Genomic DNA, 17,134 nt, shown 5'->3' with positions numbered 1-17,134 from the left:
GATATTCCAGTTAATTCTTCTTGGTCTCAAATGTTGAATGCCTTTTACCTTTGTTGCATATTTTACGATCTCTTCCTTTCTTTTCACACTTCATTCCCAGGAGCTTCCAATCAGATTTCCTCAATTGAGTTAGCTTCCTCATGATTCATATGAGAACATATTATGTTGATTTCAGACTTATGCCTTTCTGCAATTTTTTGGAGGAGGAGATCCCTTCATCTTTTGATCATGTTTCCCAAGATGGAAATAATGATCCATATTATCTGCAACCATATGACTTGACTTTCATAATAACTTATCTAAGCATACATACCTCATCTTTCCTTTGGGTCATCCAGACTTCTTGTAGCAACTTCCTTTGAACGAACGAGTTTTAACCTGCTTCACTGTTATGTCATCATACCATCATCCCTTGAATCCCATGAGTTGAAATTCCTGATGAAATATTTGCTTTCTTTCCAGATCGGTGAATCCTCTGATAAGGATTCCATTGGAGAAACTTGAGGATCTTTCATATCCTCACCTAGCATATGTTTCCTTATTGACTATTGTACGATGATCCGAGTTGATGATGACCATTAATTATTTCTATACTTGATATGTCAATGAGGTTTCCAAGAGCTTCTTATTCCTTGTAAACATTAGAATTTATTCCAGACATTCTTTCTGCTTCCCATGTCACAAGCTCTTACTTCTAATGCTTCTATCAGAATGCTATTTTCTAATCTGATGCATCCTATCTTATTTACATTGCCTCCTATCTATAAATTACAAGTGGAAAGTACCTTCTAGTGAAGAAGATCATCTCAGTCATAGTAGAGATCTTTTGCTTCTTCCTTCTTAAGCTTCTTTGTCTCAGGTTCTTTCACTTCCTCGGTAATATGGGCTTCTTCCCTATCCCTCTTACGTTTAGGACAATCTCTTCTATAGTGCCCAAGTTCCTGACAACCATAGCATCTTTCCTTAGCCATGTTCTTCTTTTTCTTTGGAGGACCAAACTTTCCAAATTTCCCTTTTCTTTTTGTCACTGATTGATCCCTTCTATTTGATCTTTTGTTACTTTCTTTCTTCAACTTGTCTTCTTCTGCCTTGCAGAGAGACCATAATTTGATGAATGGGATAGCTTCCTCTTCCTTAGTAGATATGAGGTTACCTTGTTCATCAGTCAATGCATTTAGAATAACAGAGATCATTTCTTTATTAGATACCATCTCTCCTAGATCTTGCAATTGCCCTTTTATTTGAGATGCTTTTGAAAGACATGACGATATCCCTTCATCCTTTGACACCTTCAATTTATATAGATCAGATCTAAGTGATATGATCTTTTCTATCGTGCTTTCAGAGAAAAGTTCTACTAGTTTATCATATATTTCTTTAGATGTCTCCAGTTTGGCTACATAGGGAATGAGAGGATCTTTAATAGATTCCTTAAGAATATTTTGAGCCTTGAGATCCCTTTCCATGTATTCAGATAATTCTTGTTCTTCGGATGGCTTGGAGACCTTTCCATGGACATGATCAATGACTTCATTTACTTCGAGGACTATGTCTATCCTTCTTTTCCATGCAAGGAAGTTTGATATCCCAACCAGCTTATGGTTCTCCTTGAAACATGAAGTCATTTTTACTAGATTAGATTATAAAAAGGTACTTACTTGTGAAGATAGAATCTTCAACTTGATGACAAAATTGTTGCTTCAGATGATCCTTTTAAGAAGGTTCTTACTTTGGTGAGGGAAGACTACCTTCAGATGGTCCTTCAATAGTAGAATTGCACAGACACAATCAATATAAATGTTGTAGGTCTCAAAAGGAAGTTCGCAATCTTATGTCATTCCCCTCTAGTACTTAACTACTATGTTAAATTAGTACAAAAATGTGATTCATTACTTGTGTGCATTCTTGATCTTGCTTTGTCACTACAGGAACTAGAGGAACTTATGGTTGTTGTGTGTGATTGTCTCTTCACCAAGCAAATAACTTCATCAAACTTAGCAACTTGCACAAATCTGTGGCGATGTGTATCTCACAATAATAGGCCAAATAGTTCAATTCAGCACCTAAAAATTTCTTAAAGTGTCATGCAAGAGGTCTTTGGAGCTACCTCAAAATTGTACCATGGCATGTTTAGAAGCATTCACTTCAATCCTGAAGACTTGTTGAATATCAGGCAATCAGAGTACAGGAGCAATCGCTACCCAATACTTGATCCCTTCAAATGCTTCATGTTGCACAGTGTCCTAACTGAATTGGGCATGGTCGTGGACACAACATGGGAAAAGTGTGCTGAATTTCCATAAATAGTATTCCATAGTCATGAAAATTTGTAGGTGGCAGATGTTCTTTGTCAGCGAACAATGGGCCAATGTACTCAAGCTAAGTCTCCTCACTAGACATCAGCCGAGTTTGACACAATTCAGTGAGAAACCAAGCCAAGTTAGCCTGCTGAGTCGACAAAAACCAAGTCAGTTGGTAATTCAACCTGCCTTAGCCAAGTCACTCTCTAACTCGGTGAATTCCAACCCTAACTAGTTGACCCAACAAAGGCAGTGTCAAGCAATGTTTAGTGCTTAATGTGGGACCGTTTCAAAATATATAACCCTATCTTACCTCTTAAAAGCCTCTTCCACCTCATCTTTCAATCATTGTTTGCATGTGGGGAGTTTGGAGCTGGTTTGATATGAGAACCCTAGCTGTTGTTGGAGCTGAATAAGAGCTAAATTGGAGCTGAGTTCTGAGGTGAATCCATTCATGATTGTTGTCTAACCATTGATATGTAGATTGAAGAAGGTATTTGCATATTTTTGTACCCCTTCATATTGGAGTTGCCCAATATGCCTCAATGCATCACAATGTTTCTGAAAACTTGTATTCTATGTATATAAATTATTTTAATTTATGTATAATGATGTTATTTTGCTTATTTCAACCATTACATGCAATAGAAAACAGCAAAGATGCAGCCCTGATCTCTAATTGCTCATATTTGAATTGATGTTTATAAATTTATACCTCTCAGTTAAATTTACAATATTTTATGTCTTTTTTAAATTTTTTCAAGACCCCTCTGAATTTTGTGAACAAATCCAAGTTGACTATGAGTAAAAGCTTGCCAAGTCCAATTCAATTCTGTGACTGACTGTTTAGGATTGGATTGCATATCTTAAGACATTATACACAAGAATAAACTAAAACAGTGTTAAAGTCATGTACCTGTTCCTCTATCTTTATGTGCTTTGCAAACAACTTTGCTGCATGACATTTGGTAGTAAGTGTTTTCATGCCCCTGCAAAAAGAAAAACAAAAGGAACTTTTTCATGTTTTCATTAGAAGCATATCATCCATTTTTTAGAATCATAGAAACAAAATTTAAAAAAAAAAAAAAAAAAAAAAAAAAAAATTAAATTAACAATAAAATAATTCCCTATCACCAATGATAATGAATTTGTACTTAAATGTTTGCACTCATTGAACGTAAAGTGACATTTCCATCCATTCAATGGCTACAAAGTCCCCAAATAGTATCCTCCACGTTTTTTTTGATCCCATGACTTCCAACAGAAAGGGAAGGACAAGATGGATTATAAAAGACTTAGACAAGCTATAATGGTCAATAGATAAACAAACTTTGCTAGAGGCAAAAATAAAAACAAGGATTCAAGTCACCACCATTCCAACAAAAGGCAAAGAATCCGAAAAAGTGTCAACCTTACAAGATACAAATTAGCAAGATGATACCAGCAAGGAATGTCCTTAAGGATTTTCCCCAAGTATGTGGTGATCGAGGACTGGAAGTAAAACCCATTGTTGCTAATACCATGACAAGTTTGCAAGAAGGCATAAGAAGGCGCTTCAATTGGTGTTGTTAACATCTGGTCATTGAAGAGATGTTAGAAATCTCAAAAAATAATGTAAATACAAAACTGTTCAAGCAACAAGCAAGAAGAAGCCAACAGTGTGATGCAATGATTGGAGAAACACAGCAACTCTAGCCATTGGGGGTTTTAAATATTGTCATGAACCTAGAGAAGAGCAAGCCATATTAAAGAATCGGGAGCAGAGAGACACACATGGGAGATACCCAGAAGCACCCATTTTATGCGGGAATGCCCAGAAGCACCCCTTTCATGGGGGGGCGCCCAAAAGTGCCCCTTTTGGGGAAACACGTCTCCCACAGTGGGGAAACATTCCCCCCTGCATTTCCCATGCTTCCCAAAAGGGGGATATGGGAAACATTTCCCCAGGCATCCCCCTGTTTGGGAGCAGGTTGTCATGAAACATTCAAAACACCAATCCAATTGTATATATGTTTCAAACATCCAAGAACTAGCTGAAAATGATGATGGATGAAGATCCAATGACAATGCAGCAACCTGCCACTGATGGTATGTACGTATTGCAAAATGATGCCATCAAAACCAATGACATAAAGATGAAATCAACAAGATATTCTCCATGTTAAGTCTTTAGGAGAATGCAATGAAATTGGTAGCAAGTGTAGAGATCAAATCTCGTCGCAAAAAAGAGATAGAAGAAGTGGTTCTTGATGCCAAAGGAAAATTATGATGGGGACAAGTCCTAGGAACTTATACTCAAGATATTAGAGATAAGATGTAGGTAGTGAATCAGGAGGACTAGAGATTTGACAAGTTGCAGAGTGTTCAACAATAAGCAATGCAAATAGTAGGTAGGATGAGCACCACTATAGAAATTAGGAAAAGTTGTTGATATTTAGTAGGGACAAAAAGGAGAATCCTTTGTGACCTTGTAATGCATGTGAGATGAAATAGATGGCTAATGGACAATTGGGGGGGAGATGGTTCATTCAAAAATTCCCCATTATGTTGTGGCTATGTTACTTAGTGCATTCATAAAGAAGCAGGTGCAGGCACAAGTGCATATCAGATATGGGTGTGATGGCAGACCCAACTTTAGGAATCACATGTGAACAATGTGTGTGTGTGCCTATGAATGTTGCAAATATCATTTCAAGCAATATATTGCTGAGGGTCCGAAAAGAAACTGATTAGAAATATAAAGTAAAACAAAATATCGGACAGATTGGAAATATCCAGAGAAATATGTGCAATATGCACATACATATATGTATGTGTGTGTGTGCACATGCGCGAGATGGGAGTGCATGATGGGATGTTTATCCTCAATCCCATAAGGCGGTTAATACTAGATAGGGCATAAATCCCCTCGAGGTTTGATGACAGCTGGAGCCAGCTATAGAATTTAGTTGCTATTTCTTTTTCTTATAAAAGTTTTAATTTGGGTACTAGAAATGCATCTGAGATGCAATATTTTGATCACTTTTTTGTTGTAAGTGGATTGCATATGCGATTTTGGAGGAGCATAACTTAGTCCAATGATGCTGGATAAATGAGGCTTCGATTTGTATTTGGCTTTTGGAAAGGAAAGATTTTTGTCTTTTTCAATCTTTTTTTGTATCATGCTTGTAGCACTCGAGGAATGTGATTCCCATTCCCTCTTTGAATAGAAATTATGAGTTCTAAAAATAGCTATAATTGAGAATCTATGTTGCAGAAAACGTGGGGGTAGGACTAGTTTTGTGCCCATTTTGACCCGGAAACACGTGCCAGACTGCCTTGAAACAAGTTTCTGGCCGTATGGGTGCGTTTCTCTAGATGGAAATGTGCCCGTACAGCCAGAAACACATTTCAAGGCCGTCTGGCCCACCGTACAATGTGTTTCCACTTAAAATTGCCTTTTTCAGTTTTTCTTTTCTTTTCACCTTTTTACTTCAATATTTTGTGATTATATTAATTCCTAGATGTTTCTAGAGGTTTCTCTCAAGTTATAAAAATTTCACCTCCTTCCCTCATCACACGTATTGAGCAAGTCATTTCACTTGGAAAGAGGTGATTTTAGCAAGGAGAAAAGAGGAAGAGAGCAGTGGCTTCCACTAGGGCGATTTCAGCAGTGAGCAAAGGAGATTTCAACAGCAAGCAACAGAGATTTCACAAGCAAATTCGGAGCGGGGGAGTTTCCAGCTACAGAATTCATGGTTTTTGCCATTTGGTGCAGCTACAGCCATCTTTCTCTACTGTTTTGTGGCATTTTAGGTAGCTTCAGCTACAGAAAACTAACTTCAGTAAGAAGCATTCATTTTCCTAGTTTTTTCCCACTATTTCTTGTTTTTTTAATGGTTTATGCTTCCAAAAATGTTGAGAACGTTTTTTTCTTTACAGATTTGTTTTTTAATTTTTTTTTGCGGCAATGGCTTTCCTACCAAGGTGCACATTCAGCCCCCAAGCCGAACAAGAGGGCTGAGTATTATCCTCTCTGGAGACATGTTCAGAAGCTTTCAAGATGTGGAGGTGGTGGCTCATGGGAATGGAGATGTAATATTTGCAGTGATTCAAGGCTCCTACCCAAGAGTGAAACCACATTTTTTGCATGAAGGAGGACAAGGGGTTGTTTGCCCAAAAATAGCAGAACCAACAGTGAGGAGGCCATATCAAAGAGAGCAAGATGAGGCTGATCAACTTAAAAGAAGGCATGATGAGCTTGATAATGCTATTCCTCAAGCTCCAAACACTGAGCCAAGGATTGTGGTTGAAGCAAGAAAGAGGAAAGCAGCTCAACAACAACGACCACCATCCAAAAATACCAAGGGACGTCTCCTTCAATTAAAGAGAGCAGAATTGCTAAATTGGTGAATGTGCAAGAGAGAGAAGAAGTTGATTCAAGAGTGGCTAGGTGCATCTTTGCATGTGTTATCCCATTCAATGTCGTTCGGTCTCCTTACTAGCAAGAGATCATAAGGGAAGTTAACAAAGCTCTTGCAAGGTACAAGGGGCCCAACTATGAAAAAATCAGAACTGAACTTCTCATAAATGAGAAGAAGCTTGTGGAGGATATCTTGTCACCGAATCGTTCTTCCTGGAATAGCTTTGGGGTTAACATAGTCTCAAATGGATGGACATATACGACGGGTAGGCCATTCATAAATATCATTGCCACTTCACCAAAAGGAGCAATGTTTTTAAAGGCCAAAGACTGTTCAAAAGAGATGATGCACAGTTCATTGCTAATATTTTAATAAAACGTTTTGAACAAATAGGACTTAATAGGGTGGTGCAAGTTATCACAGATAATGCACCAGTTTGCAAAGTTATAGGTTTAATTATTGAGGGAAGGTATGACCACATCTTTTGGACACCTTGCATTGTCCATAATCTAAATCTAATCTTGGAGGATATTGACAGTAAAGTTCTGTGGATAAAGGAACTCACAGGAGAAGCAAGGGAGATCGCTAAATTCATCACCAACCACCACCAATCTCAAGCAATATTTCGATAATACTCCAAATTGGAGTTGTTGAAAGTTGGTGAGACAAGATATGCCTCAAACTTCCTAATGTTGCGCCACCTTGTTGAGGTTAAGAAACCATTAGTTTCTATGGTTGTGAGTCAACTTTGTGCTGAGTGGAGACAGGGAGATTCGGAGCGGAGATATATGATGTGTAGATTGTGTCTTGATGGGGAGTGGAGGAGCAAGATAGATTTCTTGCTAAAGTTCACAGCCCCTGCATTTGGGTTCTTTGGAACGCCGACACAGATCAACCTTTCTTAGCAGAGGTATATGATGGCACAGATACCATGGTTGAAAAAACTATGGAAATCATTTCACAGGAGTTGGTTTTTATTTTTTGCTGCTCATTTTGTTGATTTAGTCAAGAAAATCATTGTTGGTAGGTGGAACAATTTCAACACTCTATTGCACAGTTTAGCACATGCCCTGAACCCAAGATTTTATGATGAAGATCTTACGGCTCAAAGCGATGGGAAGAGCAAGGCACTCCATAAGGATAGAGAGGTGGCTAATGGGGTGAAAAAGGCCCTTATGAGAATGTTTCTAGCTCATCTACAGAAGGAGATGAAGGAAGAATTTGCCAGTTTTGTTGCAGTATTAGATGATTATTCAAATATATCAACTTTGGAGGAGAGAAGAACTATGAGTCCAGGTGGTGTATTTGTCATGGAGAAAATAGTGTACATTTGCAAAACATTGTCATTTTTGTTCTTTAACAAGTGGCAAGCTCTTCAGCAGCAAAAAGGAATTGGAGCACCTATGGTTTTATTTACTCTGTAAAGTGCAACAATTTGGGTTCACAGAAAGTAGAGGATCTTATTTATGTGCACTCCAACCTTCGCCTTGCATCTCGTAGGGGTCCAAAATATAGCAACAGGCCTTAAAAAGAATGGGATGTGGATCCAAAAACTACTAATTTGAAGCTCTCTATTGTTGCCATGAATATTGAGGATCAAGAACCTAAAGTGGAATTGGTCCATCATCTTCTTCTGGTCCACCATCCACTATTGAGCATGCTTCTTTTTCTATTTTTGACAAGGATTATGATGATGAGGATGAAGACTATTAGTCTTTATTGTTTACTAGATTGAGCTCATGTTTTATTTCTATGTATGGTCATTTTCCATAGTTTGATACTTGTTGATGTAGCATTGTACTTGCAACCTCATATATAAAGGTTGATTTTGGATATATATGTATTAGCCTCATTTATCAAGGCTATTTTTGGATATTACTACTTTCAATATGTGATCATTCATGAGTAAATGTGTTGTTAGAATGTTTCATCATCATGTATAATTTGTAGTCTTATAGTTTATGCAATGACATTGGATAATGTAATGTAATAATGTATCATGTATGATTTATGATTGCACATAACATTTCTTAAACGTCCTAACATATATATATATATATATATATATATATATCGTGTTTCCCCATTTCGTTTCCTATGCATACCCGTTTTGGAAACTTATCCCCGTTTCCCCGTTTCGTGCAACTTAGTTGCCAATTCATTATAACAAAGCATAATCAATGATCAACAAAAACATTAAAAAAAAAAACTTTGATCCAATAATTAATAATACATATATTCATACATTCATCATTTTATTCAATTACAAATTATAAAGATTCAATACATACAGATCCCTAGTTCTAGAGTAGCAAAACTGAGAAAATTCAAAATGTCACAACGTAAAGTACCACATTTAGCAATATTTATACACAAAAATGTCAAAAGGTAAGAATCAATAGTGAAAAATAAAAATTAGTCCTCATCATCATAGGCTCTACCACCTGTTGACACCTAATCCGAAACGGATGGGTGAACTGGACAGTCATCAGGAAGATGAACTGATCCGTTGTATTTATGTATATAAATATGAGTTAGCTAATGAATAATAATATCAGTTTCTCTCCCGCTCATTCTGGAGTTACCCTGGCCTGACATGGTATCAGAGCACAGGTCCCAGGTTCTAAATATAGTTGTAACTCCTGCCTCTGTCGCTTCTCTGTCCTGAACACTCCTCTGTCCCATATTCTGCCTCTGCCAGCGCTAACGCTTGTCTCTGACCTGCATAAGGACTGACAACGCTGCGCACTTATTATTGACGTTACTGCAGAGTGCGTTGGAAAAGGAGATGCCTTCGGCGGTCTGAGAGCTTTTGCAAGGAATTCCTCCAGAAGCATCGGCTGTTTGTTTGAGGTTTATTGCATCGTCATTTAGCTTGATCTTAACAGTTGATTACCTTGGTTACCGAGTTTTTCTTTTGCCATTCATCGGAGGGTTTGGGTATCTGTCGCTTCCAACTGGGAATCAGAGATCCATTCTCTGCCCCTCCTCCTACTGATAATCCATGAGTGTGCGTTGCATTGTGACATATGCTGATCATAATATCTGCTGATATAAACACTTAGAAATTGCCGCTCTAGTTGAATCGAATATGCTTTTCTGAACCCGTAAGGAAATTCCTACTTATTTAGAGTATTTGCCGTTCTAGTTGAATTGAACCTAGTTCCATGAGAACGCTGTATTCGCTCATTAAGAAGGTCATCTTAGAGTAGTAATGGAGTTACAACTGTACAATACATGAAAATTCTCTGTTGGTTACAACTTTCAGATCTCATGTTGTTATGACTATAATATTGCGATTCCTGAATGGTTTTCATGCTTTTCCCTTCTGCTGAATCCGAGTCCCGAGCTTTTTAAAAAATTTGATTTTCCCGAGTCTCCGGTTGAGAATGCTTTTGTGTGTTTGTGCTTTGGGGATTGAACAGGATTCGAACCAGCGTCTCCGATTGAGCGTGCGTGACACGCGTTTTTTCTACTGCTGTGACTCGATCTCCTCCTTGGAAGGATCACAGATTCTCAAACCCTTCGCTAAGAAAAAGGGTGATCCGGTCGGATGTATAACAATAATTAGATCCCGATTTATGTATGGTATGGTAGCTGGTTTGAGCAGTTTGATTCAGTATTGCGCAGTTTGTTTATGCATGAAGATAACCATATGACTTTAACCTGATTCATCTCAACGTGGAGATGTATTCTTTCTCACTATGAGTCCCGAAAGTTTGAGAATGACAAGAGAGATGATTTTAATGGCGGTATAATGTTGTGCTGTTGATATGTATTTATGAGGGCAGTTTTGAGTATTGTGTTGTAAGCAGTTTTCAAAGGGTTTATATAAGCAGTTTTCAAAAGCATTCAAAGTCATATCAGTCAGAGCATTTTATATATCAAAGCATTTGTGGAGGTGATATAGTGATATTGCACAGTTTTTTATTTTTGGTAATGCTGTATTGAAGCATAAAGTGATATAATATTTCAATGAAATTCTGATGCCTTCTGTCACACATTAGAGGGATTTGTAGAAAATATAGTGCATAAGGCTGTAAGGAAGTTTTTTTTTATCAAGCAGAAGTATTTTTTTTACAGAATGCATTCAATCATCTCTATGGTCGGAATAGTTCTCACTGGCAAGGAGAACTATTCTGAATGGTCTCGGATGGTAAAACACACCCTCATCTACAATGAGCTATGGAAAGGAGTGTGTGTCGGAGAAGAAGACAAAGACCCTGTGCAGCCTACATCAGATAAAGAACTTGTCATCTGGGAAAACAAGAATAGCAAAGCCTATGCATTGATCGCAGCATCTGTAAATGAAGAAGTAAGTCGTCATATTTCATCCTATTCCACTGCCTTTGAAGCTTTACAAAAGCTGAAAGAACTCTATGATTCACATTCTGCACTTGAAGTTGTTCAGCTCATGATTAAACTCTTCACTCTTGAACTGAAAAATAATGATCCCCTTGCTCTTGCATCTGAAATAAAGTCTATAATGCATGATATTAAATCCACTAAGGTTGAGCTGGATATCTCTCTTATTGCCTTTCTCAAAGCACTCTATCCTACCTACTCTAATTATCTTGAGTCTTTACAAGCAAATGGAAATCTTAAAGACATAACCTTTGAGTCTCTTGTGAAAAAGTTTGCTGAAAGAGAGAAAGCCTTTGGAAAGAAAACAGTCCCTGAATCTTCTGAAGAGACTGTTTGCCTTGCTCATAAAGAAAAGCATCCTGCTCAAGATTCTACAAGAGGAAGAGGTGGACGAAGAGGAAGAGGAAGATACTTCAGAGGCAGGGGGGGCAGACATTCTCAAGCAGAAAAAGCAGATCTGCATTGCATTCGCTGCAAACGAAATGGATCACATGATGCTTCTACATGCAAACTACCATGGGAAAAGATTGAGCAGAAAAGGAATCAGCAGAAAGGTAAAACTGATGACACAGACAAAGGTAAAGCACCTGAATCCGCTCACTATATTGAGGCACAATGTAACATTGGAGTAAATGAAGACTTGTTTAATGCTTCACTTGCTTCTTCGAAAAATGATTGGTTGCTTGATTCAGGAGCAACCTGTCATATGACTCATAGGAAAGATTTTTTTGAAGATTTCACTGACAATGTTGATGGAGCAGTATACTTTGCAGATCAGTCAAAAATCAAGCCATCAGGGCTTGGCACAGTCAGGCTTAAACTGCCTGGTCTTCCAGACTTTCTTCTGGACCATGTTCTATATCTCCCACAGCTCAAGAGAAACTTGTTGTCCCTGGTCCACATCCGCCAGCAAGGTCACTCCATTCATATGTTTGATGGCAAGCTTGAGGTAAGAAAGGCATTTGACCACTCACTTGTCATGAGGGGTATAGAAGAAGAAAGACTTCTTAAACTGCAAGGAACTTCTGCTCATGCACAATATTTTTCATATATTTCTCATCATGAAGAAGGTACACTTCCATCAAGTTTATTATGGCATGCTAGATTTGGACATTTAAACTATGATAGTCTCCGCTTGTTGAAGAAAAATGGTGTTGTTGGTTTGCCTACAATTCCTAGAAAACATAAGCAATGTGATGCTTGCATTCTAGGAAAGCATAGCAAACAGTCTTTTCATGATTCACATTCAAGAGCACATAGGAAGCTTGAACTCATTCATTCAGATTTATGTGGTCCAATGCCTGTTTCTTCTGCAAATGGAAATAAATATATCATGACATTTATTGATGATTACACCAGAATGTGTTGGGTTTATTTATTGAAGAACAAATCTGATGCTTTTCAAACATTCAAGAATTTTCATAAATGGATTGAAAATGATGCACAATCTCATATTGGGTCTATTTGCACTGATAATGGAAAACAATATACATCAAATGAATTTGAACACTATCTTCGCCAACATGGGATTAAACATCAAACAACTGTGCCTTATAATCCTCAACAGAATGGTGTAGCTGAAAGAATGAACAGAACAATTTTGAATATGGTACGATCCATGCTTTTCTTCAAAAATGTAAAGACAATGTTTTGGGCTGATGCTGTTCTATGTGCTGCATATATAAAGAATAGATGTCCATCTAGTGCTATAAGAAACAAGACTCCTTCTGAATCTTTCAAGCATAACAGGTGATGGGTGAACTGGACAGTCATCAGGAAGATGAACTGATCCGTTGTATTTATGTATATAAATATGAGTTAGCTAATGAATAATAATATCAGTTTCTCTCCCGCTCATTCTGGAGTTACCCTGGCCTGACACCACCATCTACATCATATAATGCTACATCATCTTAGTTCTAAACTTGATGATAAAAACCACTAGAAAATCTAGGACATGAGGTCCAGAAGCTGATACATACACATGAGCACCTCCCATAATTGACCCATCATCCTTTGCAACAAAGTCTTCGCTACACGAGGATCTCACCAGTGTTGCAAAAATCACAATAATATCGCTATATATCGAAAAATCGCGATTTTTTGGGAAAAAATCTTGAAAAAAAAAAAATCTCGATTTTTTGATGAGGAGGAGGAGGTGACACAACCTACCCAGGCTACCCCTATCACCAGTAAAGGACGTGGTCTACCTCTTGTAGCTCCTAGTTCTTCAGCTTCTAGAGCACAACAGAGTCCACTGCCAACTCCACTGGCATCTACATCTAGAGGGAAAGGGAAAGCTATTGCATTTTCTCGCAACAGGGGCAGAGGAAATCAATAATATTAGACTTTAGTTATTTAGTTCATTTCATTGCATATGACATTATGACTCATGATATGAGATACATTATTATATTTTTTGTTGATATTTTGAGGCTGAGTTGGGGCTCAGGAGTCGGGACTACTATTCAAGACATGATTCACTGTTATGTGTGATGTAGCACTAGAAACGATATTACACATCTTATATATTAGTTCTTTTATCATATTTATGTGTCAATGTATTTATTTTATGTTGTAGATGCTTTAGATATTAAAAAAATTTGAAAAAAAATGAATATTTTTGTATTTTATGATTTTTTCCCATTACTTCCCGATTTTTCCGATTTTTTCCTGATTTTTTCCCTTGCTGATAATATCCCGATAACGATAACTGCAACATTGGATCTCACAAATAAAGAGGCCAACATCACGCAGGGTATGGCCAATTCTCCATCTTCAACATTTACATCCAATAACTTTGAAGGTCGCTCTTTTTCTTTGTCCTTTGTATGAGAGAGAATTTGGAGTATTTTGTAGAGGACAATCTAGGCTAGGAGAAACAAAACCTAATCAAAGAGTACTACCAAATGGATAAAAAGAGGACGTGCCTAGATCATCCCCTACAAAGCCCTCAAGGTTCTCCAAATATGGAAACTCTTGTAGAGCTCTCTTCACCCAGTTAAATCTATGTTGTCTTGGTTACCAAGGAATGGAACCTTTGTTCAAATCTGGTATGTTATGATTCTCTCTAGAGACCTTATCAAACAACATGGAGACCCTTTGGCTCTAATCATAGTTAAAAGCGAACGATATCAACCTTTACATTGTTGCAATTATTGGTGCAATCTATGCATAAAGATCATGCGCCATTCACATGTATCATTAGTGTACTCCTAATCATGGTTAATGCCATACTTTATTATTTTATTCTATTGAGGTGTGGTTAAGGTCGACCTAGTCAACTTTGATATCTAGATTCAGTAACCCTCTTGGGGAGATCGACCACCTTATGTGGACTATATTACAATAAAATTTTCCACTTTAGTGCAAAGTCTCACTAGGTGACTAAGGCAATGAGTAACATGGAAGAGTCACCACTATCACCTTAGTAACTACTCCCCTCTTTTCACCGATGAACGCAATCCAGCACAAGGGAGGCTTCCCTAGTAGATCTTAGGGATCTAATGGCCCAATCAAACAAAGTAAAGAGTCCCCTAAGGCTTCTACTTCTATCACCATCAATTATGAGAGTTAAACAATTAGGGTTTATGGTGGATTTCAAGGTAATTTTCATATTTGAGTTCAAAGGGTCCTATGGTTGTTCTAATGGCTTAGGTCAACCAATATGAGCTCAAAGTGTTGAATTTCCTTAACCCCGACAACCTGGCCAATTACTACCTAGCAAATTCCTTTGCAGTAACATTATATTATTTTGTAGATCTACTGAATAAAAGACACAACAGGGATTTTAACACCTAAAACAAATATAACAGCAAAAGAAAATTCATCATTAATCTCAATCACATGCACACAAAATTTGTACCCTTCAAATATGTTGTTTCATTAAAAAGAATCTACAGCATACAAGGGATCCCTTCCTCGGATGATGGCCTTAAGTAAAAATACCGATACAACATAAACTTGGAATTGATCCAGCTGACCAAACCCTTGATCAGTCCTTCAATGTGCTGGCTGATCTGGACCCTTCCCTTGCAGGCCCTTGCACTCTTCCTCTAACCCTGCACACTTGAATGGAAGTCCTTCCCCACCCAATCACTGATATCTCACTCTGGGATGACCCCTTATATATGAAAATAGCACTCATTATGACAAATGGAAATAATGTACCTTGTGAGCCTATGGCCCCATAAAAATCTAACCTAAATTGGAGTTGAGAAAGGCATTGGAGGCATCATCAATCATATGTACTATGGAGAAATGAAGAATATGTGTGGCCGCTGAATGGAAATCTATATCACGAGAAATATTTTCTTTGTTACCCATGTATGATGATGGGCAACAGGCCCATAACTTCTATTGGGAGGATGCCCTACTTTAGTTGTCTATATATACACAACTTTTAGATCATTAAGCTAATGCTCTCTAAAACAAGCATTTTAGGCCTATAAGCACTATATCCTTTGCATTCTCTTGTGGTTGGCATATTTCTTTTCATTGGCATTTAGATCACTCATGCTTAGGTATCTTTCTCTCTATAGAGCAGTTTATAGCATTTCTATAGTGGTGGTTGTTTCTGTTATTACTGCAGATTTTTGGGTTGGCGACTTGCCTCCATTTGATTCCTTCTCTCTATTTGTGATCTCAACATGGTATTAAAGCAGGTGTGGGATTTCCCTACTCATTACGCTGTTGTTCTTAGGATTTCTGTTCATGCCAATCTTTCTGTGATCAGACTTTGCATGTGGAAGAAGGCCTAACCAGAGAATACTGAGATTGTTTTATTGTGTTTTTCTGGCTGGAAGGCGCTTTATTATCTCTGTTTCTACCAATTTCTACACTAATTACAGAGTTCTTGTCCATTGTGGTTGGTATGCCCTACATTAGTGTTTACTCACTGATTTACTTCAGAAGTTGTTACCAGGCTTTGGGCTGCTAGCATCACTATTTTTCATGATTGAGAAACCAAGGTTTTGGACCTGGTTGTTTAGCAACAGTTTGAATACTTTCCACTGGTGGGATTAATTTTTTGTTGCTGTGGAACTAGCGTTACGAAATCTGATTTATTTCAAGATTCATCTAAAGATTTTAGCTAGTGGCAATGCCCTAAGCACTGCATAACTAGCTTATGGGTCATCACTTTTCCAGGGTTTCCTAGGTTTATCCTAGGGTTCTAACCCACCTTCAAGGGATCACTACAGCAGCTGATCCAAAATATTGTTTGGATCATCTCTTCTAGGGTTCACTATTTTGTACGAAATTTTTCTCGTCATCACCTATAGGGCTGCAAGTTCAGATCATTTCTTTTATAGTTTTACTCTTACACAAGGTTGCACTGCTCTTTAATGGGTCCTTAGGTATCCCGGAGGACTTTTACCTTCTCTACAATAGTAGCACTTCCTTCCTAGGGTTTTCTCTCTTTCAAAATCCAAAAATTATCTTCTTGTTCATTTTTTGCAATAATATTTCTCTAGGGTTGTATTTTTGGCTAAGCTTTGTGTTTCTCTAGATGAAAAATACACTGAAACATCTCTTGGGAGTGCTAGTACTATTTCTAAACCTCATTTGCTAAACCTAATAAACTTAAAATGGCTCTTTGCCTCTTCAAAAGGGCTACTTATAATTGGGCAGATCTCATACAGAAGAACTCTATATGCAATGGTTGTCATAAGAAAAGTTGTGCCATCAAGTCTTGCCTAACTTTTCTTCAAGGGATTGAAGAGCTTGCCAGAGTAATAGTTTGCGACAAGAATCTTCCAGATGATATTGCTGACACAGTTTAGATTGTGCATCTCATTGCGCACATTGCAGATGCATTTGATCTCTTGTTCCAAACCCTTGATCAAGATATGACTATCAGTTTTGCATTTCAGGCTTCTGGATTGAGTACATGGAACAATATTTTGATATATTCTCTACATAATCCTTCTAGTATAGATCTAAGTTACCAAAAACGCTGCCCCCAACTCCCGGAAATGTCGTTCAGCGTTTTGGATATGGAAACATGTACGAAACAGCTTGGAAACAGCATGGAAACATTTCCGCCACGTTTCCTCTTTTGGAAAG

General features: G+C 37.7%; 1 protein-coding gene across 1 annotated transcript in view; it reads right to left on the bottom strand.

The window, feature by feature from the left end:
• LOC149140180 (U3 containing 90S pre-ribosomal complex subunit) overlaps positions 1-17,134 on the bottom strand; it is a 219,902-nt gene that overhangs the window by 146,746 nt on the left and 56,022 nt on the right. The window contains exon 3 of the mRNA XM_089449120.1: positions 3,217-3,289. Within this exon, the coding sequence (XP_089305246.1) occupies positions 3,217-3,289 (73 nt within the window). The remainder of the gene's footprint in view (positions 1-3,216; positions 3,290-17,134) is intronic.

Source organism: Pinus tabuliformis, chromosome X, assembly GCF_031772625.1.
Source record: "Pinus tabuliformis cultivar Carrire ecotype Pingquan chromosome X, CPIR1, whole genome shotgun sequence".
NCBI lineage: Eukaryota > Viridiplantae > Streptophyta > Pinopsida > Pinales > Pinaceae > Pinus > Pinus tabuliformis.
The sequence above is the reverse complement of the archived record's forward strand: the minus strand, read 5'-3'. Positions and strand labels throughout refer to the sequence as shown.